At 45.0% G+C, this 23,855-nt stretch overlaps 1 protein-coding gene across 1 annotated transcript in view; it reads right to left on the bottom strand.

Moving 5' to 3' along the window:
- LOC124798734 (Down syndrome cell adhesion molecule-like protein Dscam2) overlaps nt 1–23,855 on the bottom strand; it is a 444,553-nt gene that overhangs the window by 359,591 nt on the left and 61,107 nt on the right. The window contains exon 2 of the mRNA XM_047262262.1: nt 4,921–5,241. Within this exon, the coding sequence (XP_047118218.1) occupies nt 4,921–5,241 (321 nt within the window). The remainder of the gene's footprint in view (nt 1–4,920; nt 5,242–23,855) is intronic.

Raw genomic sequence — 23,855 nt, 5'->3', positions numbered from 1 at the left:
AAATCAGGATTAAGCAACAATGAAAGAATGTCATTTGATCGGATGAATCTTGTTTCACACTGTTTCCGTCTTCTGGCCAAGTTTACATCCCAAGAGTGAAACATGGCGGGGGTTTGGCGATGATTTGGACGGCCATATCATCGTATTCCGAGTGCCACTTATTACTCTGCAAGGTCACATCACTGCCAAAGACTGTGTGACCATTTTGTCTGATCCCGTTCATGCCATGGTACAACGTTTGTTCTCGAATGGTGACCCTGCGTTCCAAGACGACACGGCTCGCATTATACAGGACTGGTTTTTTGAGCACAAGGAACTGTTGCATCTTCTGTCCCTGACCATTACGGTCACTAGATCTCAATGTTATTGAGCGTCTGTGGTGTAATTTGGAGAGAAGAGTACACAATCACTATCCTCCTCTATCACTGTTACCGAACTTGCCACAATTTTGGAGGAACTATGGTTTTAAACTTTGAAGACTGTACAGGACCTGAATTTATCCACTGCGAGGCGACTGGAAGCTGTTTTGAATACCAGCAGTTATCCTTCACCACATTAGCCACGGTAATGTGTTGTTTTACTGGCGTTTTCATATCTTTGACTCTTAATTTAAGGAAGTGATGAACATTGCGACCGCAGAATTCTATGGCTGTGAATGATGGACTGTAGGGAAACCTGAAGAGAAGGGAATGGAAGCGTTTGGGTGTTGTTTTAGTGGCGTTTTCATATCTTTGACTCTTAATTTAAGGAAGTGATGAACATTGCGACCGCAGAATTCTATGGCTGTGAATGATGGACTGTAGGGAAACCTGAAGAGAAGGGAATGGAAGCGTTTGAGGCGCGGTGCTACAGAAAGTTGTTAACAATTAGGTGGACTGTGTAGATAACGAATGAGGAGGTTTTCCTCAGAACTGGCGAAGAAAGGAACGCAGAGAAAACACTGAGAAGAAGAATGGACAGGATAATAGGGCATATTTTGAGCCATGAGGTAATAAGTGCCATGGTATTACAGGGAACGGTAGAAGTTAAAAACTGTAGGTTGAGACGGAGATTGAGGTATGTAGGACAAAAATTGAAGACGTTGGGTGCAAGTTGCTGTGTTAGGGCTATTTTAGCTCTCACTTATCAACCAGTCAGACATCAGCGTCAAGCGGGTGGCCTGTACAGCAAAGCCACAGGGGCCACATCAGCAGACGACAGCCAGAAGGTTCGGCGCACCTGCTGGGCCAGGAGACTCCAGCGTGATCGCTGGCCACGAATAGGCCCGACTGTATCGTGGCTCCTTCACGGTACTTAGGCCGGTGCGTGGGCTCCATCAGGCAGTTCATTACTAACGGCCTCTCTGAGCCGAGCCCCGACAGCAGTAGCGATTCCTCAACCAGAATCGCGCTAAGGGACCAGCAGGATATTCGATGGCAAATTTTAACAGGCGATATCCTCTGTGGGGATCAGCCAGTGCAATCACCAGGCTTCGCGATGACGTTGCCTCTGCACTGGAGACATTTGCAGACTTTGATATTGGCTGCCGTAGTGCTTCGTGTTACTAAATTTTGCATTTCAAAGGGAAGAAAGCGATTCAATTTGATGTTTCTCGGGGCTGTCAGCCCAGCAAACATTTATTGTGCAGTTCAAGTGCAACTCTGACTTAACCATGTACTGTCCGTGTAAAAAGTTAATTCAAGGATCAGATTTGAGTTTATATGTTTACTAAGACACTTGTTGTGTATTGGTTACCTGGGCTGTGTTCTTATTGCGCCTCCAGGGGCGCTCTACATATCACAACTGTTAAGCCGTCGGCACACGGACCGTGCATCCGAACGTTGATCGTTGAGCGTGCCGAGTTTCTGACGTCATAGCGTGGAATAGCACGTTCGGGAGTCTTTCCGAACGCGCAGAGCAATATCTGGCATGTCAGATATTCTGAGCGTGCGTCTGAGCGTTGACCAATGAGATGGCACAACGCCACCTACGTCACACGCACGCCGTCTCCCTTCAGTACAGAGTTGTGAGGCGCCATATTGGCATTCATTTCAAGCCTATATGTACACTCCTGGAAATTGAAATAAGAACACCGTGAAATCATTGTCCCAGGAAGGGGAAACTTTATTGACACATTCCTGGGGTCAGATACATCACATGATCACACTGACAGAACCACAGGCACATAGACACAGGCAACAGAGCATGCACAATGTCGGCACTAGTACAGTGTATATCCACCTTTCGCAGCAATGCAGGCTGCTATTCTCCCATGGAGACGATCGTAGAGATGCTGGATGTAGTCCTGTGGAACGGCTTGCCATGCCATTTCCACCTGGCGCCTCAGTTGGACCAGCGTTCGTGCTGGACGTGCAGACCGCGTGAGACGAAGCTTCATCCAGTCCCAAACATGCTCAATGGGGGACAGATCCGGAGATCTTGCTGGCCAGGGTAGTTGACTTACACCTTCTAGAGCACGTTGGGTGGCACGGGATACATGCGGACGTGCATTGTCCTGTTGGAACAGCAAGTTCCCTTGCCGGTCTAGGAATGGTAGAACGATGGGTTCGATGACGGTTTGGATGTACCGTGCACTATTCAGTGTCCCCTCGACGATCACCAGTGGTGTACGGCCAGTGTAGGAGATCGCTCCCCACACCATGATGCCGGGTGTTGGCCTTGTGTGCCTCGGTCGTATGCAGTCCTGATTGTGGTGCTCACCTGCACGGCGCCAAACACGCATACGACCATCATTGGCACCAAGGCAGAAGCGACTCTCATCGCTGAAGACGACACGTCTCCATTCGTCCCTCCATTCACGCCTGTCGCGACACCACTGGAGGCGGGCTGCACGATGTTGGGGCGTGAGCGGAAGACGGCCTAACGGTGTGCGGGACCGTAGCCCAGCATCATGGAGACGGTTGCGAATGGTCCTCGCCGATACCCCAGGAGCAACAGTGTCCCTAATTTGCTGGGAAGTGGCGGTGCGGTTCCCTACGGCACTGCGTAGGATCCTACGGTCTTGGCGTGCATCCGTGCGTCGCTGCGGTCCGGTCCCAGGTCGACGGGCACGTGCACCTTCCGCCGACCACTGGCGACAACATCGATGTACTGTGGAGACCTCACGCCCCACGTGTTGAGCAATTCGGCGGTACGGCCACCCGGCCTCCCGCATGCCCACTATACGCCCTCGCTCAAAGTCCGTCAACTGCACATACGGTTCACGTCCACGCTGTCGCGGCATGCTACCAGTGTTAAAGACTGCGATGGAGCTCCGTATGCCACGGCAAACTGGCTGACACTGACGGCGGCGGTGCACAAATGCTGCGCAGCTAGCGCCATTCGACGGCCAACACCGCGGCTCCTGGTGTGTCCGCTGTGCCGTGCGTGTGATCATTGCTTGTACAGCCCTCTCGCAGTGTCCGGAGCAAGTATGGTGGGTCTGACACACCGGTGTCAATGTGTTCTTTTTTCCATTTCCAGGAGTGTATATATGCCGTTTCTGAGCACCAGCAAATTGAGAATCCCTGGAAAAACCGTTGTTAGTTGTGTGATTCGTTCCAATAAATAATGAGAAAGATCACATTCGTGGCAAAAGAATTACTGTAACTTGCGTATTATAAGAGTAGGCTATTTGAAGGCAGCGACACACCGAAGATCCACCCAAAACACATTGTTCTTGGTACAATGTATTATAATTAAATTTCAATTAGTAACAGTTACCTACGATTAACGTTTTTAGAATGTCGTAACACAATATGGCCAACCATGCTGAGCGTGTTATTGGTTTAGCGTAATGAGTAGTAGCCGGCACGGTAGCTCAGCGTGGTCGGTCAGAGAGCTGGTTGGCCGGTTGGCCTCTGTAATCAAAAACTGAGTGGAAGGATCAACAAAACGAACTTCACCGGATGTCATGTGACGTCCGCGACGAAAAAAAAAAGGGTGTTCGGTCAGAGGGTTACGTACACTCTGTAATACAAAAACTGAGTTAATCGATCATCAATGAACTTCATCGGATGTCTTACGACGTCCGCCCGAGGAGATACAACGAACAAAAGCGAACAAAATGAGATAAAAAAAAATAGCGTCTCTGCTCCGTAGTGAGATTTTGTTGGGGCGGTGGTTCGCGTCTTAACACATCCAAATTTTTTTTCCTAACGTTCGCGCTTTTGTTAGGTTCAGATACTTTATTATTTGTTTAATATAAGTATATGTTATAATATTTGATGTTATGTAAATATAAGCTCACATTTTTTTGAGGGGTGACTTTGTTCGATTGGCTTAATCTACAGGACAGCTTGTGCTACTTGTATAAAGATATTTTGCTCCTTTTTCTTTTACGCTTCGTAATTCACATGTCGCAAAGATTCTGCTACTGGGTAGGAACAGTGATCAAGTAAGACTGACCTTGGGGTTTTACTAAAATGTGGGAATGGTGAAATAATGTTCATCTTATGCGGGTAAGTATTCCAAATTTGTACCGCAATTTTTGTAATGGAACTTTTATAAGCCTGTGTCCTTATTGATTGGACATGGTACCTTCCTTTTCGTGGACGATGAAGGAAATGTGCATTTTAGTAGGGCTAACGTGGGAATTTTACGCACGGCCGTTGAGTAAACAGTGTGATTTACGAACTAGAAACGTCCCTCAACTGCCGCAGGAGTGCGTTGCGATCGCGTATACCACACTGGGGCCCACGTACCGTATGCACGAGTAACATCGTTCCTGAGCGTTCAGCAGCACGTTGAACTTGGCACGCTTAACGGTGACGTTCGACAGCACGGTCCGTGTGCCGACGGCTTTACTCTGACATGAAGAGGTTGACACACTAGAGGACATCCAAGGGACTGCACCAAACCAGTCAGAGCACTGACGAATCGAGGGAAGAAAGAAGGGTGTAAGTCTACTGAATGGCGTTGTGGGAAGCGAGCGGCACGTACCTGCTCGCACGAGCACGTCCCTGGAGAGCACGGTGCCGAGGGCGTTGGCGGCCCTGCAGCGGTAGCGCGCGGAGTGCACGTCGTGGCGGTAGCGGTCGGCGGGGAAGGGCGGGAACTCGAGCGAGCCGTTGTCGTGCGGCAGCCGCAGGCCGGCCACGGGCGGCGCCGCAGACCCGTCGGCCAGCAGCCACGAGAGCCGCGGCGGCGGCGACCCGTGCGCCGCGCACTCCAGCCGCGCGCCGGAGCTGTTGGAGAACTCGAGGCGCGCCGGCGGCTCCACCACCAGCACCGGGCCCTGCAGCTCCAGCGCCACGCTCCACACTGCAACACCGCACGCAGCGCACGGGCGTCAGCCGCCGCTCTGCCGCTCCACTCTCACAACGGCGCAGCGCAGATCTGCTCACGTGCGGATCCAGCGACCCATTATGAAAGGAGATCACTGTTTGCTACCAGCTGTTTACCTCCCCCCCACCCCGCCCAAAACCACTTGTCACCCTTCTAGCTTCTTACCCTCCCCCCCCCCCCCCAGTACCACTTGATGTAACCCCCATTTTTACACGCTACAGACACCTATGATTTTAGTAGCAATAACAATAGAATACACAGGGCTAGTACAGAAGTGAAGAGCGAAAAATTACACTACTGGCCTTTAAAATTGCTGCACCAAGAAGAAATGCAGATGATAAACGGATATTCATTGGACAAATACCGCGTGATCAAAGAGTCAGTATAAATTTGAAAACTGAATAAATCACGGAATAATGTAGATAGAGAGGTACAAATTGACACACGTGCTTGGAATGACATGGGGTTTTTATTAGAACCAAAAAAAAAAAAAAAATACAAAAGTTCAAAAATATCTGACTGATGGCGCTTCATGTGATCAGAATAGCAATAATTAGCATAACAAAGTAAGACAAAGCAAAGATGATGTTCTTTACAGGTAATGCTCAATATGTCCATCATTCCTCAACAATAGCTGTAGTCGAGAAATAATGTTGTGAACAGCACTGTAAAGCATGTTATGGTGAGGCATTGGCGTCGGATGTTGTCTTTCAGCATCCCTAGAGATGTCGGTCGATCACGATACACTTGTGACTTCAGGTAACCCCAAAGCCAATAATCGCACGGACTGAGGTCTGGGGATGTGGGAGGCCAAGCACGACGGAAGTGGCGGCTGAGCACACGATCATCACCAAACGACGCGCGCAAGAGATCTTTCACGCGTCTAGCAATATGGGGTGTTTTTTTTTTGTTCTAATAAAACCCTATGTCATTCCAAGCAAGTGTGTCAATTTTTACCTCTCTATCTACATTATTCCGTGGTTTATTAAGTTTTCAAATTTATACTGACTTTTTGATCACCCGGTACGTTGGACCTATCCTAATGCAACGATTGTTGGATATCACGGTTCAGGTTGCGAAGGTGCCTGAAGATGACACCAATGTAGTGCCGGAACTAGCCACGTAATTGCACTACTGGGCATTAAAATTGCTACACCAAGAAGAAATGCAGATGATAAACGGGCATTCATTGGACAAATATATTATACTGGAACTGACATGTGATTACATTTTCACGCAATTTGGGTGCATAGATCCTGAGAAATTAGTACCCAGAACAACCACTTCTGGCCGTAATAACGGCCTTGATACGCCTGGGCATTGAGTGATACAGAGCTAGGATGGCATGTACAGGTAGAGCTGCCCATGCAGCTTCAACACGATACCACAGTTCATCAAGAGTAGTGACTGGCGTATTGTGACGAGCCAATTGCTCGGCCACGATTGATCGGACGTTTTCAATTGGTGAGAGATCTGGAGAATCTGCTGGCCAGGGCAGGAGTTGAAGATTTTCTGTATCCAGAAAGGCCCGTACAGGACCTGCAACATGCGGTCGTGCATTATTCTGCTGAAAAGTAGAGTTTCGCAGGGATCGAAAGAAGGGTCGTAACACATCTGAAATGTAACGTTTACTGTTCAAAGTGCCGTCAACGCGAACAAGAGCTGACCGAGACGTGTAACCAATGGCAACCCATACAATCACGCCGGATGATACGCCAGTATGGCGATGACGAATACACGCTACCAATGTGCGTTCACCGCGATGTCGCCAAACACGGATGCGACCATCATAAAGCTGTAAACAGAACCCGGATTCATGCGAAAAAATGACGTTTTGCCATTCGTGCACCATGGTTCGTCGTCGAGTACAGCATCGCAGGTGCTCCTGTCTGTGATGCAGCGTCAAGGGTAACCGCAGCCACGGTCTCCGAGCTGATAGTCCATGCTGCTGCAAACGTCGTCGAACTGTTGGTGCAGATAGTTGTTGTCTTGCAAACGTCCCTGTTGATTCACGTATCGAGACGTGGCTCCACGATCCGTTACAGCCATGCGGATATGATGCTTGTCATCTCGACTGCTAGTGATACGAGGCCGTTGGGATCCAGCACGGCGTTCCGTATTACCCTCCTGAACCCACCGATTCCATATTTTGCTAACAGTCATTGGATCTCGAACAACGCGAGCAGCAATGTCGGAAAGGCGATAGGCTACAATTCGACCTTGATCAAAGTCGGAAACGTGATGGTACGCATTTCTCCTTACACGAGGCATCACAACAATGTTTCAACAGGCAACGCCGGTCAACTGCTGTTTGTGTATGAGAAATCGGTTGGAAACTTTCCTCATGTCAGCACGTTGTAGGTGTCACCACCGCCAACTTTGTGTGAATGCTCTGAAAAGCTAATCATTTGCACATCACAGCATCTTCTTCCTTTCGGTTAAATTTCACGTCTCTAGCATGTCATCTTCGTGGTGTAGCAATTTTAATGGCCAGTAGTTGAAAGCATTAAAAGGGTTTGAAGGAATACTGATTTCTGTTGGCAGCTCAGGAGAATGAGGGGGTGTCGTACGACAGTTGTGGGCCAGCTTCTCTCAGGAGAGGATGCGATGGCTTTATGACAACCTTCCCAACCGAATCAATGCATCCATACAGACCAGAGGGAGTGCAACGTTTTGCTGCCTGATTCTTCGTAAGTTTGACTCGATGTTGTAGTGAGTGAAATGTCATCATGTACTCCCTCAAACGAAGAAATTTCGCTTCGCTTGCTTCTTAGTGCTTCGCCCTGGAGAGGTAGAAAGTCGATTCTAAGACGGCGCGTCACTATTTGTCTTGGGAGCCCGCGGCTTCCCTATCGCGCCGATACGCGGCGTGACCATTAGTCCGGGTGTCAGGGCGGGCGCGGCTCGGCGCCAGCCGCGGTAACGCCGACCCCTTTGTCCGGGTCTCCTCTGGGGGCGGCGCGTCTCCAGGGAGAGGCGGGTAGCAATTCGCGCGCGCTGCTCCGCAGCGACACTGACGGATGGCGCCGTCTCTGTGCCAACCGCGCCGCCCACCTGTTAGTGGCTGGGCCAACACCACGCCGTCCTCCGGGGCAGAACACGGGCCGCAGGCACCGCGCTACGAAACCTGTGTATTGCACGCTCTGCTCATGCAGTCACACACAACGTAGGACTAGCAGCTCTGATGCCCTTGCCTCGCTTCTCACGCATTTCTAAGAGTGTGTCGTTGCGTCCGAAGACTGGTTTGATACAGTTTTCCACACTAGTCTATCCTCTTTCTGACAGAACTACGCTTCAAAGTTTTTATTCCTCCTCCCTGAACTTATATTCTCTCTTCAAATCCTCCTTGCTTCCCTTTGCTGCTTGCTCGTATGTACAAGATTCAATAACATTGTGGATAGGCTAAACCTTGTATTACTCCTCTTTCGACCAGTGCTTCCCAATCATATCGTTCCACTCTTATAACTGCAGTCTGCCCCTTCGGCTCTTGTAACTAGACCTCTAATTTCTTTCCAAGTAAGGTAATTAAATTTGCACACATATCTTGTGCCTGCATACCTTGTGCACGCATCTGATAGAGGAAAGAGAAGGCTACTTGCAATGTAATATTGTAAATTTAATTTTTATCTAACAATGCTTGGCTGTAACAGTCCACAAATGTTTTATGTACTTCTATAGATATTCACATCTACATATACATCTACATTTCTACTCCGCAAGCCACCCAACGGTGTGTGGCGGAGGGCACTGTACGTGCCACTATCATTACCTCCCTTTCCTGTTCCACTCGTGTATGGTACGCGGGAAGAACGACTGGCGGAATGCCTCCGTGTGCGCTCGAATCTCTCTAATTTTACATTCGTGATCTCCTCGGGAGATATAAGTAGGGGGAAGCAATATATTCGATGCCTCATCCAGAAACGTACCCTCTCGAAACCTGGACAGCAAGCTACACCGCGATGCAGAGCGCCTCTCTTGAAGAGTCTGCCATTTGAGTTTGCTCAACATCTCCGTAACGCTATCACGCTTACTAAATAACCCTGTGACGAAACGCGCCGCTCTTCTTTGGATTTTTTCTATCTCCTTTGTCAACCCGACCTGGTACGTATCCCACACTGATGAGCAATACTCAAGTATAGGCTGAACGAATGTTTTGTAAGCCACCTCTTTTGTTGATGGACTACATTTTCTAAGGACTCTCCCAATGAATCTCAACCTGGCACCCGCCTTACCAACAATTAATTTTATACGATCATTCCACTTCAAATCGTTCCGTACGTATACTCCCAGATATTTTACAGAAGTAACTGCTACCAGTGTTTGTTTCGCTATCATATAATCATACAATAAAGGATCCTTCTTTCTGTGTATTCGCAATACATTACATTTGTCTATGTTAAGGGTCAGTTGCCACTCCCTGCACCAAGTGCCTATCCGCTGCAGATCTTCCTGCATTTCGCTGCAATTTTCCAATGCTGCAACTTTTCTGTATACTACAGCATCATCCGCGAAAAGCCACATGGAACTTCCGACACTATATACTAGGTCATATATATATATATATATATATATATATATATATATATATATATATATATATTGTGAAAAGCAATTGTCCAGGAGCACTCCTCTATGGCACGCCAGAGGTTACTTTAACGTTTGTAGACGTCTCTCCATTGAGAACAACATGCTGTGTTCTGTTTGCTAAAAACTCTTCAATCCAGCCACACAGCTGGTCTGATATTCTGTAGGCTCTTAATTTGTTTATCAGGCGACAGTGCGGAACTGTTTCGAACGCCTTCCGAAGTCAAGAAAACTACACTTAAGTCCCCTCACCGCATTATCTCGTCTATACTAGAAGGCTAATCTCAGGAACTACCGTAATGATTTTGCTGTTTTTCATTGCTAGATAGACGAGGAAGGTCGGTGTATACAGAGTGTATCATAGTTAATGGCGTAAACGCATACAGTTGAAAATATGCGGTTCTAGAAGCAAAAAAGTCTCAGTAAACATAAGGTCGAAAATGCATACCTTAAGAAGCTACGAGTACTTTTTCATCTTCGATACTGCGAAGCAAATCTCTTCTACTGAAAGTTCTTTGCTTTCCACATTTTGGGAAGTAGTAGTATGGACCAAAACAAGAGAAAATGTCCAGTAATCATTTGCTCTAAAATTCATACCTTAAAAGTTACGAGCAATTGTTCATTAGAAGAGTCGTGTTTCCAAGTAGCGAAGATGAGCACTTGCTCCTAGCTATTAAGGTATGTATTTTAGAGCACATATTTACCGGACACTTGTTTGTTGTTTTGGTCCACATTACCATTTCCCAAAATATGGAAAGCAAAGAGCTTTCAGTACAAGAGATCTGCTACGCAATATCGAAGATGAAATATTGCTCGTAGCTCTTTTTGACTCTATGTTTACGGAGACCTTTTTGCTTATAGTATCGAGTACTTTCAAGTGTATGCGTTTACGCCATTAATTATGATACAACCTGTATAATTTATTACCGCTATACGAGAAAAGTCGTCCGGCCCTAAATACTTAGTGCTAGTACAAGCGTACAGTCACGAGTGCCCCAGGGAAGTGCGACAGGACCGCTATTGTTCTTTATACACATTGATAAGCGAAAACATTATGACCACTGTTCACCACGACGTTGCATGCCGCCTGTTGACGATGCGGGCACATGACGCGGTAAATTAAGTACGTAACATAGGAGACACGGACGGGGGACCACTATAGCGAAGATGATGATGATGAAGTCCAATACTCCTTGACAGAGCGTAGGGGAACGATGCGGGAGACCCGCACTGCCGTGCTAGGCAAGGTCCTAGTGGAGATGGTTTGCCATTGCCTTCCTCCGATAGCGAAGATATGGGCTGCAAATGGAGAAATTCATTGAAATAACCGACTGTGATAAAGGGCAGATTATTATTAGGCAGAGATTGTGAATGAGCATCTCGGAAACGGCGAAACTGGTCGAATGTCCACGTGCTACTGTCGTCAGCATCTACAGAAAGAGGTAGAAGGATAGTGAAACTACCACTAGTGCGCTTAGCGGTTGGACGTCCACGACTCTTCACTGAACGTGGGGTCGGAGGGTTGTCTGGACTGTGAAGTAGGATAGATGGTGACCTGTGGCATCTCTGTCGAAAGAGCACAGTGCTGGTACAAGCACAAGTGTTTCAGAGCACACCATGCATTGCACATGGAGCTCCGCAGCAGACTTCCCCTACTTGTTTACATGTTGACCCACCGATATCGTCAATTACGATTGCAGTGGGTACGGGACCAAAGGGATTCAGCCGTCTATGAGTGGATACGTGTCGGCTCTTAGGGTCGTCTCCACAAACGCCGTCTTCGACGTGAACGGCGGCTCGAAACGTGCAGCGCGCCACGGACGCAGGCTGGTGGGTGCAGAAGTAAGCTGTAAGGACATTCTCATGCTCTCGCATGGGACCTGTGGTAGTGATCGAAGAGACGCTGACAGCTGCGATCCACCTGCGTGCCTTCGTGCTTGGTGTCTTCCCCGGCGGCGATTTCATGTTTGAGCCGTGTAACTGTCCGTGTCTCGCAGCCAGGACCGTGCTACGCTGGTTTGAGGAGCATTATAGTGGAGTCATGCTGATGTCTCGACGACGAAATTCGCCCGATGTAAATCCTTTGGAACGCATCTGGGTAGCTATCGAGCGCGATCACTGCGTACGCAAATCAGCGATCCGTTGTTTATGCGAATTACATGACCTGTGCTTAGACATCTAATGCCACATAGCTCCAAAAACCTACCAAAAAAGTGTCGGATCCCTGATACGTATAATCGATGATGTATTTCGTTCCAAAGTCGGACAAACAAGCTGTGAAGCAGTTGGTCATAATGTTTTGGCTCATTAGTGTGCATAAGTGATCTGACGGACGGGATGAGCAGCAGTTTTTGGTGGTTTGCTGATGATGCTGTGGTGTACGGAGAGGGGAGAGGGGTCTTCGATGAGTGACTGTAGGACATAAGATGACTTTGACAAAATTTCTAGTTCGTGTAATGAATGGCAACTAGCTTTAAATGTAGAAAAATGTAGGTTAATAAGTTAATGCATATGAATAGGGAAAACAACCCCGTAACGTTCGAATACAGGTTAATAATGTGCTGCTTCACACTGTCACATCGATTAAATATCTAGACATAACGTTGCAAAGCGATACGAAATGGAACGAGCGTGTAAGGACCGTAGTAGGGACGGCGAACGACTTCAGTCTGTTGGGGGAATTTTAGGAAAGTGAGGGTCATCTGTAAAGGAGACCGCGTATTGAACACTAGTGCGACTCAATCTTGAGTGCTGCTCGAGTGTTTGGGATCCCCACAAAGTCTGATTAATGGAAGACATCGAACCAATTGAGTGGCGGACTACTAAGATTTGTTTCAGATAGCTTCTATCAGCACGCAAGTATTACGTAGCTGCTTCCGAAATACGAATGGGAATCCCTGGAGCGACGGCGACGCCCTGTTCGAGGAACACTGCTGAGAAAATTTAGAGACCCGGCATTTGAAGCTGACTGCAGACGATCCTACCGCCACGAAGATACATTTCACGTAAGGACAAAGAAGATAACTTACGAAAAGCAGTGGCTCGTACAAAGGCAGATAGTCGTGTTTTCCTCGCTCTAGTATTGCAGGTGGAACAGAAAAGGAAATGACTAGTAGAGATACTACGTACTCTTCGCCAGTGCCATACGGTGGTACGCGGAGTGTGTATGTAGATGAAGGTCTACCGAGCGATGCCGGGCAGGTCGCTATTTACTATATAATACTGTTGTTTCCTCTGTAAGTGCAAACAAATGTTTTGCTTGTTCCCCATATTTTGAGGACGATTTCACTATTGATACGTTCGACGAACACTGCAGTACATCCAAACAGAAAATGCAGCCGTACGCGATTTTTCGACTCCTTCTACATTTACAAGGTTCTCCCCATTATCAATATAAACAACGAACATCATATGTAACGTAACCTCTGGTCCTCAGAAATGATCAAAGAATTCCAGTGGAAGAAGCTAAGAATGGAGGAAAAGTGTTGAGCATCGATGAGAACGCTACTGTCTATTGCTCGAGAACCCAAGTTCAAACGAAAGTGGATGAACAGTTGCCTCCAGTAACGTGCCTCGACCGCAATGATCACAAGGCAAAAATTTGTGATATTTGAGTGTAGTAACACCCTCTTATCCTTCCGACCAGTAGGTATGTTCAGAGGATGTTTCAACAGAATTATTTATAATATCTGTCACTTGAGCTTTGAGGACTCATCTGTTAACAACAAAAGCTCTGCGATACAATTACATTTACTAACTTTTTATTAATATTTTCTCGTCACACAGTTCTGTTCCATGTTCCACTAAATAACTGCTTGATAAGATAGCAACTTTCCTTGTAATATTTACAAGGAGCATGCTACAGAGAAGGTTTCTAATGGTAAACCGCGAGCATGCTAGGCCAGGATAACAGAGCGGAAGTTCGCAGAAGGGAGTTCAGGTGAAGCTGGGGTGCAGCGCACACGTTCATTCCTTCATTGTTGATCGAGCCACAGTTACTTCCTACATTGCTGATATGCGCTTCTGTGCAACATTACGATTGTGGAGATTAAAGCTATATATCTTAGAGCGTGTACAGAAGAAACCATCAATATTTCTTCCCGTGCACCATCCACGAATGGTCTGAGAAGAGAGCAATGAAATCAATGAATGTGAGATGACACCAAATGATATGAGCTATGCTAAACCTGCAGTGCAACGAATTTGTAGTGTCACTTGGAAATTTGTGTCAGAGTGGGATTGATCCCACATTTCATACTTTATTACGAGCAGTCGAAATTAGGGAATATGAGGAAGCCTCCAGATACAACTCGATGTTGTAGAGCTCCACTCACTCCGTTCCTCTAGCGCTGCTCCTCCCACATGACCCTTCCAGGAACCTCTGTTGGGAAATCATGGATGATGGATGGAAATATCAGTGACAGCGAGAGCTATAGTGAAACGCGGAGGCTGTTAGTCGTGAGAAGCTAGAAATCTAGATTCGCGTCCCGGTCCACTACAAATATTCTACTGTCGCTGCATATTCATCCCATTATGCATCATGCCGACTTAATATGAATACCAAACAGTGGAACTATTTTCTATAATGCTTCAAAGTAGAGTCTGGTATGCACTTTTTTAAGTGATGGGGCATATTTATGCAAAATCTTGTTTTACATTCACCTCTCCAGTACTTCAGCAGTGGCTATAAACGTTTTTCGCATTAGGTGCATTGTGCTGCCACCTACTGCCAGGTACTCCAAATCAGTGACCTCAGTAGTCCTTAGAAATCGTGAGAGAGCGGAACGGGGCGCTACGCGGAACTCATGAACTGCGAACGTGGTCAGGTGATTGGGTGTAACTTGTGTCATACGTCTGTACGCGAGATTTCCACAGTCCTAAACATCCCTAGGTCCACTGTTTCAGATGTGATAGTGAAGTGGCAGCGCGGGGCCATATATATATATATATATATATATATATATACTATGTGATCAAAAGTATCCGGAAACCTGGCTGAAAATGACTTACAAGTTCGTGGCGCCCTCCATCGGTAGTGCGATTTTGCATTATTATAGAGGAAGTTTTCCAGTATCTTAGAGTGAAATTTCAAACTTATGCGTTGGAATGGGAGACAATTATGGGTTTCCGAAAATATGACCATTTAATTCTGTTGGGCAGTGTAGTTTTAAGGGCAGCGATATTAAGTCTTCAAAAATAGCTTCGGAATGTGTAAGAAAACTGTAACTCAGCTTTCATCAAAGCATCAGCGACCTTACAAGTTTTTGTGCTATGTTTATAAATGCGTAAAAAGGAGTCACAAATTAGAGAAGAGAATTAAGTGCACATAAATAATAATTAAATGTTATTATACTACTCGAGAAATGTTGTAGCTAAACGAAATTTTATTTTGCAAAGGGCAGCTGCAGTATTCAAAATGAGGTCGATAAATATGTTATGCCGACGAAGATACAAATGCATTAGGCTAGCCGAAGCTTGAGGAAAGCCGAAACGCCTCTTATCATAAAATAAAGCTTTCGAAAAGTGACTGCTTACTGCTTTTCTTCAAATAACTTGATTCATTTTCCGTTCTCATTTGTCCCTGAAAACTTCCATCGTAATCGCACAAACATCCTGCGTAATTTATTTACGAAATTTAGCACAAAGGATAGCAAAAGGGAGAGAAGGAAACATAGTAGGTGAATATGGATTCGGGCTAAGAAATGAAAGAGGAAGCCGCCTGGTAGAATTTTGCACAGAGCACAACATAATCATAACTAACACTTGGTTTAAGAATCGTGAAAGAAGGTTGTATACATGGAAGAACCCTGGAGATACTAAAAGGTATCAGATAGATTATATAATGGTAAGACAGAGATTTAGGAACCAGGTTTTAAATTGAAAGACATTTCCAGGGGCAGATGTGGACTCTGACCACAATCTATTGGTTATGACCTGTACATTAAAACTGAAGAAACTGCAAAAAGGTGGGAATTTAAGGAGATGGGACCTGGATAAACTGAAAGAACCAGAGGTTGTACAGAGTTTCAGGGAGAGCATAAGGGAACAATTGACAGGAATGGGGGAAAGAAATACAGCAGAAGAAGAATGGGTAGCTCTGAGGGACGAAGTAGCGAAGGCAGCAGAGGATCAAGTAGGTAAAAAGACGAGGGCTAGTAGAAATCCTTGGCTAACAGAAGAAATATTGAATTTAATTGATGAAAGGAGAAAATACAAAAATGCAGTAAATGAAGCAGGCAAAAAGGAATACAAACGTCTCAAAAATGAGATCGACAGGAAGTGCAAAATGGTTAAGCAGGGATGGCTAGAGGACAAATGTAAGGATGTAGAGGCCTATCTCACTAGGGGTAAGATAGATACTGCCTACAGGAAAATTAAAGAGACCTTTGGAGATAAGAGAACGACTTGTATGAATATCAAGAGCTCAGATGGAAACCCAGTTCTAAGCAAAGAAGGGAAAGCAGAAAGGTGGAAGGAGTATATAGAGGGTCTATACAAGGGCGATATATTTGAGGACAATATTATGGAAATGGAAGAGGATGTAGATGAAGATGAAATAGGAGATATGATACTGCGTGAAGAGTTTGACAGAGCACTGAAAGACCTGAGTCGAAACAAGGCCCCCGGAGTAGACAACATTCCATTGGAACTACTGACGGCCTTGGGAGAGCCAGTCCTGACAAAACTCTACCATCTGGTGAGCAAGATGTATGAAACAGGCGAAATACCCTCAGACTTCAAGAAGAATATAATATTCCAATCCCAAAGAAAGCAGGTGTTGACAGATGTGAAAATTACCGAACTATCAGTTTAATAAGTCACAGCTGCAAAATACTAACACGAATTCTTTACAGACGAATGGAAAAACTAGTAGAAGCCAACCTCGGGGAAGATCAGTTTGGATTCCGTAGAAACACTGGAACACGTGAGGCAATACTGACCTTACGACTTATCTTAGAAGAAAGATTAAGGAAAGGCAAACCTACGTTTCTAGCATTTGTAGACTTAGAGAAAGCTTTTGACAATGTTGACTGGAATACTCTCCTTCAAATTCTAAAGGTGGCAGGGGTAAAATACAGGGAGCGAAAGGCTATTTACAATTTGTACAGAAACCAGATGGCAGTTATAATAGTCGAGGGACATGAAAGGGAAGCAGTGGTTGGGAAGGGAGTAAGACAGGGTTGTAGCCTCTCCCCGATGTTGTTCAATCTGTATATTGAGCAAGCAGTAAAGGAAACAAAAGAAAAATTCGGAGTAGGTATTAAAATTCATGGAGAGGAAATAAAAACTTTGAGGTTCGCCGATGACATTGTAATTCTGTCAGAGACAGCAAAGGACTTGGAAGAGCAGTTGAATGGAATGGACAGTGTCTTGAAAGGAGGATATAAGATGAACATCAACAAAAGCAAAACAAGGATAATGGAAGGTAGTCGCATTAAGTCGGGTGATGCTGAGGGAATTAGATTAGGAAATGAGGCACTTAAAGTAGTAAAGGAGTTTTGCTATTTGGGGAGCAAAATAACTGATGATGGTCGAAGTAGAGAGGATATAAAATGTAGGCTGGCAATGGCAAGGAAAGCGTTTCTGAAGAAGAGAAATTTGTTAACATCCAGTATTGATTTAAGTTTCAGGAAGTCATTTCTGAAAGTATTCGTATGGAGTGTAGCCATGTATGGAAGTGAAACATGGACGATAAATAGTTTGGACAAGAAGAGAATAGAAGCTCTCGAAATGTGGTGCTACAGAAGAATGCTGAAGATTAGATGGGTAGATCACATAACTAATGAGGAAGTATTGAATAGGATTGGGGAGAAGAGAAGTTTGTGGCACAACTTGACCAGAAGAAGGGATCGGTTGGTAGGACATGTTCTGAGGCATGAAGGGATCACCAATTTAGTATTGGAGGGCAGCATGGAGGGTAAAAATCGTAGAGGGAGACCAAGAGATGAATACACTAAGCAGATTCAGAAGGATGTAGGTTGCATTAGGTACTGGGAGATGAAAAAGCTTGCACAGGATAGAGTAGCATGGAGAGCTGCATCAAACCAGTCTCAGGACTGAAGACCACAACAACAACAACAGCACAAATTAGCACTATCCAGTACCGTGGTCTCTATTTCAACAAAAGAAAGAAAAAGTCTAGTTTGCCGGTAATACTAAATATGAACGAGAGATACGCTTATACTGCCGTGGACGTGAATATAGGAGTATCGAGCGTTACGAATCTGGGCACACGCTGGAGCCTGTGAAAGTGGGCTAAGTAATTTGTGCTTGGTAGGGCTTCCTGCAGCGACGCGAAATTTCACGCAAACATCAAAAGTCTTTCTACCAACCGTTGCGCAGATATCTTTAGAAAGACATGTGAGTTTCTGCTGTTTAATCAGTGTCGTAGGCAGCTCAGTGGCGGAACAGAACACAGACATCCTATCTCTTCGCGCTTACAGTCACATCTCTGAAAGAGGCATACACGCAGTACGAAACAAAATATGAAATAAGTTCGAATTTTAACGTGTGAATAGCCGTCCATAACTGTGAAAGTGTTGTTGGTGCAGGGGTTTGTGCGCGAACTGATCTCGATTCATGTCGGGCATTTTTGACGGCCAGATCGTTCGCTCGAATTGTCCAGAATTTTCTTCAAACCAATTGCGAACACATCTGTTGATTGGTGACATGACATCCCTGTTTGGGAACATGAAGCCCAGCCGTGCGGAGTGGCCGCGCGGTTTGAGGTGCTATGTCACGGATTGCGCGGCCCCTTCCGCCGGAGGTTTGAGTCCTCCCTCGGACATTTGTGTGTGTGTGTGTGTGTGTGTTGTGCTTACCATAAGTTAGTTTAAAGTAGTGTGTAAGTCTAGGGACCGATGACCTCAGCAGTTTGGTCCCTCAGGAATTCACACACATTTGAACATGAAGCGTGTGAATGGCTGCAAATTTTGTCCAAGTACCCGAAAATAACACAGGCCAACGATGCAAAAACTTTTTTACTGAAAATACCTTATCCTTATGTTTTTTAGGGTGGGAAATCCAAATATAATACTTAAAAACTGTATCACCACCATTTCTTCACATTTTACAGTTGAATAAAACTGTATCAACCACCATTTCCTCACATTTTACAGTTAAATGTATTAAATTAAGCGATTTCTTAAAGAATTTAACAGCTTTTATATAGTTAAAGTAATTTAAAAAGGAGATGTAATGAATGTAGATGACGTTTCTAGCACTGCTGAAGCACATTTCCTGGCAAAAGAGGTCGATTATATTTTTGTGTTAACAGATGGTGTTTTGTTTACTGTCAACCTGACCTCACTTTCCCGTTTCCTGGGCATGTGCTCAGTACAATGTCTAATCGTCCTTGTAAAAATTCTGCTGACAGTTTTTGTTATATTTGTGGTGAATTTGTGGCTAAAAAACACCAAAGAAACATTACAGACTTTGTGAAAAAGGTTTATCTATCATACTTTGTATCTAAACTTGGTGATCAAGATAAATCTTGGGCGCCACATAAGGTATGTTATGTGTGTGCTGAAGATCTGAGAAAATGGTCCAAAAAGGAGGAAAAAGCTTTTAGATTTGCTGTTACTATGATATCTCGAGAGCCAAGAAATGAATGGTACCTTTGCACTGTTCACATTACTGGTCATAATTCGAAAAACAAGAAGGATTTGCCGGTTCCTGAACCAGCAGATTTATTTAAATTCTGAAGTATTTTCTGATGTACAATCTGATTTACATGAATCAGATGATGAAGAATTCCATTGTAATACAGAAAGTCTAGAGCCCAAATTGTTTACTCAGACCGAGCTTAACGATTTGGTTAGGGATCTGGACTTAATGAAAGAAAAATCTGAATTGCTTGGCTCTAGATTAAAAGAAAAGAATTTATTGGCAGTTGGAAGCAGCATATACATGTATAGAAAGAGAGAGCAGCAATTTTCCGAGTTTTTTCAACAAGAAGGTGATTTAGTGTACTGCTCAGACATTCCCAGTCTGATGAATGAGTTTGGTATTGAATACAAAAAGGAAGACTGGAGGCTGTTTATAGATTCATCAAAAACTAGTTTAAAGACTGTTTTATTACACAATAGTAACAGGCATGCATCTATACCTGTTAGAAATTCTGTACATATGAAAGAAAGCTATGAAAACGTAGAAAAAGTGCTAAATAAAATAGGTTATTTTACTCATGGTTGGATGATATGTGGCGATCTAAAAGTAACATGCATGCTCCTTGGTAAGCAAGGTGGCTTTACCAAATTTCTATGTTTCTATTGTGAATGGGACATTTGGGCTAGGGATCAACACTGCTGAGAAAGAACTGGCCTGTGAGGGAGTCTTTAAAACCTGGTGAGAAGAACATTCTACGCAAAAACCTTGTAGATCCAAAAAGACGTACTCCTACCAGCTCTACATATAAAGTTAGGTCTAATGAAACAGTTTGTAAAGGCTTTGCCTAAAGATGGACTATGTTTTAAGTATCTCTGCCAGAAGTTTCCACTCCTTTCAGAAGCTAAACTAAAAGAAGGCGTTTTTGTAGGACATGACATTAGAAAATTAGTGTTTGATGTTATCTTTGAATCGACAATGACCTTAAATGAGAAAGAAGCATGGGTATCATTCAAGCACGTCGTTACAAAAAAGTTCTTAGGACATGAAAAAGACCAAGTATATGTTTGGTATTGTAGGTACAATGTTAGAGAAGTTTAAAACTTTACGATGTTTAATGAGCCTGGAAGTTCACATTTTGAACAGTCACCTTGATTACTTCCTGAACAATATGGGAGATGTTAGTGAGGATCAAGGAGAGCGTTTTCACCAGGACATTAAAGTGATGGAAAAACGCCACCAAGGCCGCTGGAACACCAACATGATGGGGGACTACTGTTGGTCACTTCACCGAGAAGTTCAGCAGGCGACTAATCGTAGAAAATGCTACACAAGAAGCTCCAAAGAAAAAAGAGAAAGAAAATACGAACCAGTTCCACCTGACAAGTTAAATCTCTGTTAACACATATCACTGTTTTAAGTAGCTTACTGTAAATACAAACCATGCTTATATTGTAACAAAGCGTTTCATTAATTTTCACGTTTACCATATAGGATAGGATTTTTATACTATATACTAAAAAGCATATTACTCGGAAACTATGGACGATACAAAACAACTAACGCTAGATTTGGATTCAGCTCATAGAAATCTATAAAGATCAGCTATCAAAGTAAAAAAAAAGTTTTTCAGAAAAAAATTTTCGTTGGCCTGTGTAACCATTTCCAGTCAATCATCGTTTCAGCTGGACCGGGCGACCCATTCCATTCCATGTAAACACAGCCCAGACCACTATGGAGCCACCATAAGCTTGCAAAGTGCCTTGTTGACAAACTGGGTCCATGGCTTCATGGCGTCTGCGCCACACTCAAACCCTATCATCAACTGTTACCACCTGAAATCTGGACTTATCTGACCAGGCCACGGTTTTACAGTCGGCTGGGGTCCAACCCATATGATCAAGAGCCCAGGGGAGGCACTGAAGGCGATGTCGTGCTGCTAGCAAAGGTACTCGCGTCGATCGTCTGCTGCCATAGCTCATTAACGCCAGATTTTTGCCGCACTGTCCTACCGGATACGTTCGTCGTACATTGATTTCTGCGGTTATTTCGCGCAGTGTTGCGTGTTTGATAGCACCGATAACTCTACACAAACGCCGCTGCTCTCGGTCGCTAGGCGACGGCTGTCGGCCGCTGCGTTGACCGTGGTGAGAGATAATACGATGGTTGGAACTTAAATAGTGGCAACTATTTGTTCAAAATCAATACAAAAGAGTTACATGTTTGCACCTGTTACTGTCCTTGAAAGTAGTCACCAGCGTTGTGTGGAACCCATTGCCGGCGATGAGGAAGACGTAGTATACAATTAGCAGATCCTGTTCTGTTGATGGTGCGAATGGAGCGGTCTAAAGTTATGGTGATCCTCGTGTACGACTGTGATGGTGTTATCCGAACGCATTACGTTCCTCCATGGCAGACGGTCAACGCACAGTATTACCGTTCGTTTTTGGAGCATCACCTGCTACCAGCTTGGCGAAAGAAGCGGCGACACTTTCTGCGCAACCCACCCATCATTTTGCACGACAATGCGCATACAGCGCAAGCTATCGCTGCTCTGTTCGGTCGATGGGACTGGGAAGTACTGTACGATCCAAATACTCCCCGGACTTAAGCCCTTGTGACTTTCATTTGATTCCGAAGATGAAGGAACCACTTCGTTGCATTCGCTTCAGAACTGTTCCAGATATTCGACAGGCAGTAGATCGCTCCATTCGCACCATCAACAGAACAGGCTCTGCCTACCGTAAACTACGCCTTCCACATCTCTGGCAACGGATTCTACTTTGAAGGACAGTACCATGTGCAAACATGGAAGTCTTTTGTATCGTTTGTGAGTAAATAGTTGCCACTATTTAAGTTCCAATCCTCGTACATGAAATTTTGTATTCTCGGCACATTCTTGAGGCTGTGGATCTCGGAATACTGAATTCTGTAACGATTTCCAAAATAGAATGCCCCTTCCGTCTAGCTCCAACTACTATTCTGCATTGAAAGTCTTAATTCCCGTCGTGGAGCCACAATCACGTAGGGAACCTCTTCACACGAATCATTTGCAAATAAATGACATTTACGCCAATGCGCTGGCCTTTTATACGTTGTGTAAGCGATATTGCCGCCATCTTTGTATCTGGATACCCCTATCCAATGACTTCTGTCACCTCAGCGTGTAAGCGTAACATGTCAGAGCGTAAACATGTGACACTGACGTTTGCATTTAATGGTATACTGATGCCAATTGACACATGTTTATGCTGTGACACGGTTCTGCCTGTATGACTCTTCCGGAATGCAGATCTGCAACAAATTACCGATTCTGCGGCTGACTACTGTCCTTCCTTACGTATGAAGATTCAACGGTCGCTGTGCACCACCGGTATGCAGTGGATTCCAATTTGGAATTGGCAAATAATAATCGCCACGCCCAACGGTTGTTTAGGCATTTGCAATGCCCCAAGTCGTCAGTTATACTAGCGAAACCGCGTACTCGCTCTCCTATCTGCGTTGCTGTAGTCCACCTGAAAGTGACAACTCGCTCAAGTGAGGAGTTTTCAGTTACATGCGCCGCGGCAGAGACTGGTGAGTAGAGTCTCGGAGGTTAAGGTCACGGCGGGTTTGGAGACGACGCCACAGGACGCTCTGGGGAGTTTAAAGCGAGTACCCACACCTCATTTTTCATCTCTGGCGGCAGACGGCTTTGTTATTTACCTGTTTTCAAGATGGCTCTTGCTGTTTTGTGAGCGTATTCGTGCTCTGCGGGTGTGTGCCGCAGAGAACGTTGTGCCCTTAGCTAGACTGACGTAATGTTTAACAAAATGGTTCAAATGGTTCTGAGCACTATGGGACTTAACATCTGAGGTCATCAGTCCCCTAGACTTAGAACTACTTAAACCTAACTAACCTGCAGGAAAAATGTGAAGACATCGAAAAAGATATGATTGTCGGAAGGACAAACTCAGCATACAGGAAAGTCAAAGCAACCATTGGTGACATTAAAAGCAACGGTGGTAACATTAAGAGTGCAACGGGAATTCCACTGTTAAATGCAGAGAGAGCAGATAGGTGGTAAGAATACATTGAAAGCCTCTATGAGGGTGAAGATTTGTCTGATGTGATAGAAGAAGAAACAGGAGTCGATTTAGAAGAGATAGGGGATCCAGTATTAGAATCGGAATTTAAAAGAGCTTTGGAGGACTTACGGTCAAATAAGGCAGAAGGGATAGATAACATGCCATCAGAATTTCTAAAATAATTGGGGGAAGTCGCAACAAAACGACTATCCATGTTGGTGTGTAGAATATATGAATCTGGCGACATACCATCTGACTTTCGGAAAAGCATCATCCACGCAATTCCGAAGACGGCAAGAGCTGACAAGTGCGAGAATTATCGCACAATCAGCT

The sequence above is a fragment of the Schistocerca piceifrons genome, chromosome 5 (assembly GCF_021461385.2).
Source record: "Schistocerca piceifrons isolate TAMUIC-IGC-003096 chromosome 5, iqSchPice1.1, whole genome shotgun sequence".
Taxonomy (NCBI): domain Eukaryota; kingdom Metazoa; phylum Arthropoda; class Insecta; order Orthoptera; family Acrididae; genus Schistocerca; species Schistocerca piceifrons.
The sequence above is the reverse complement of the archived record's forward strand: the minus strand, read 5'-3'. Positions and strand labels throughout refer to the sequence as shown.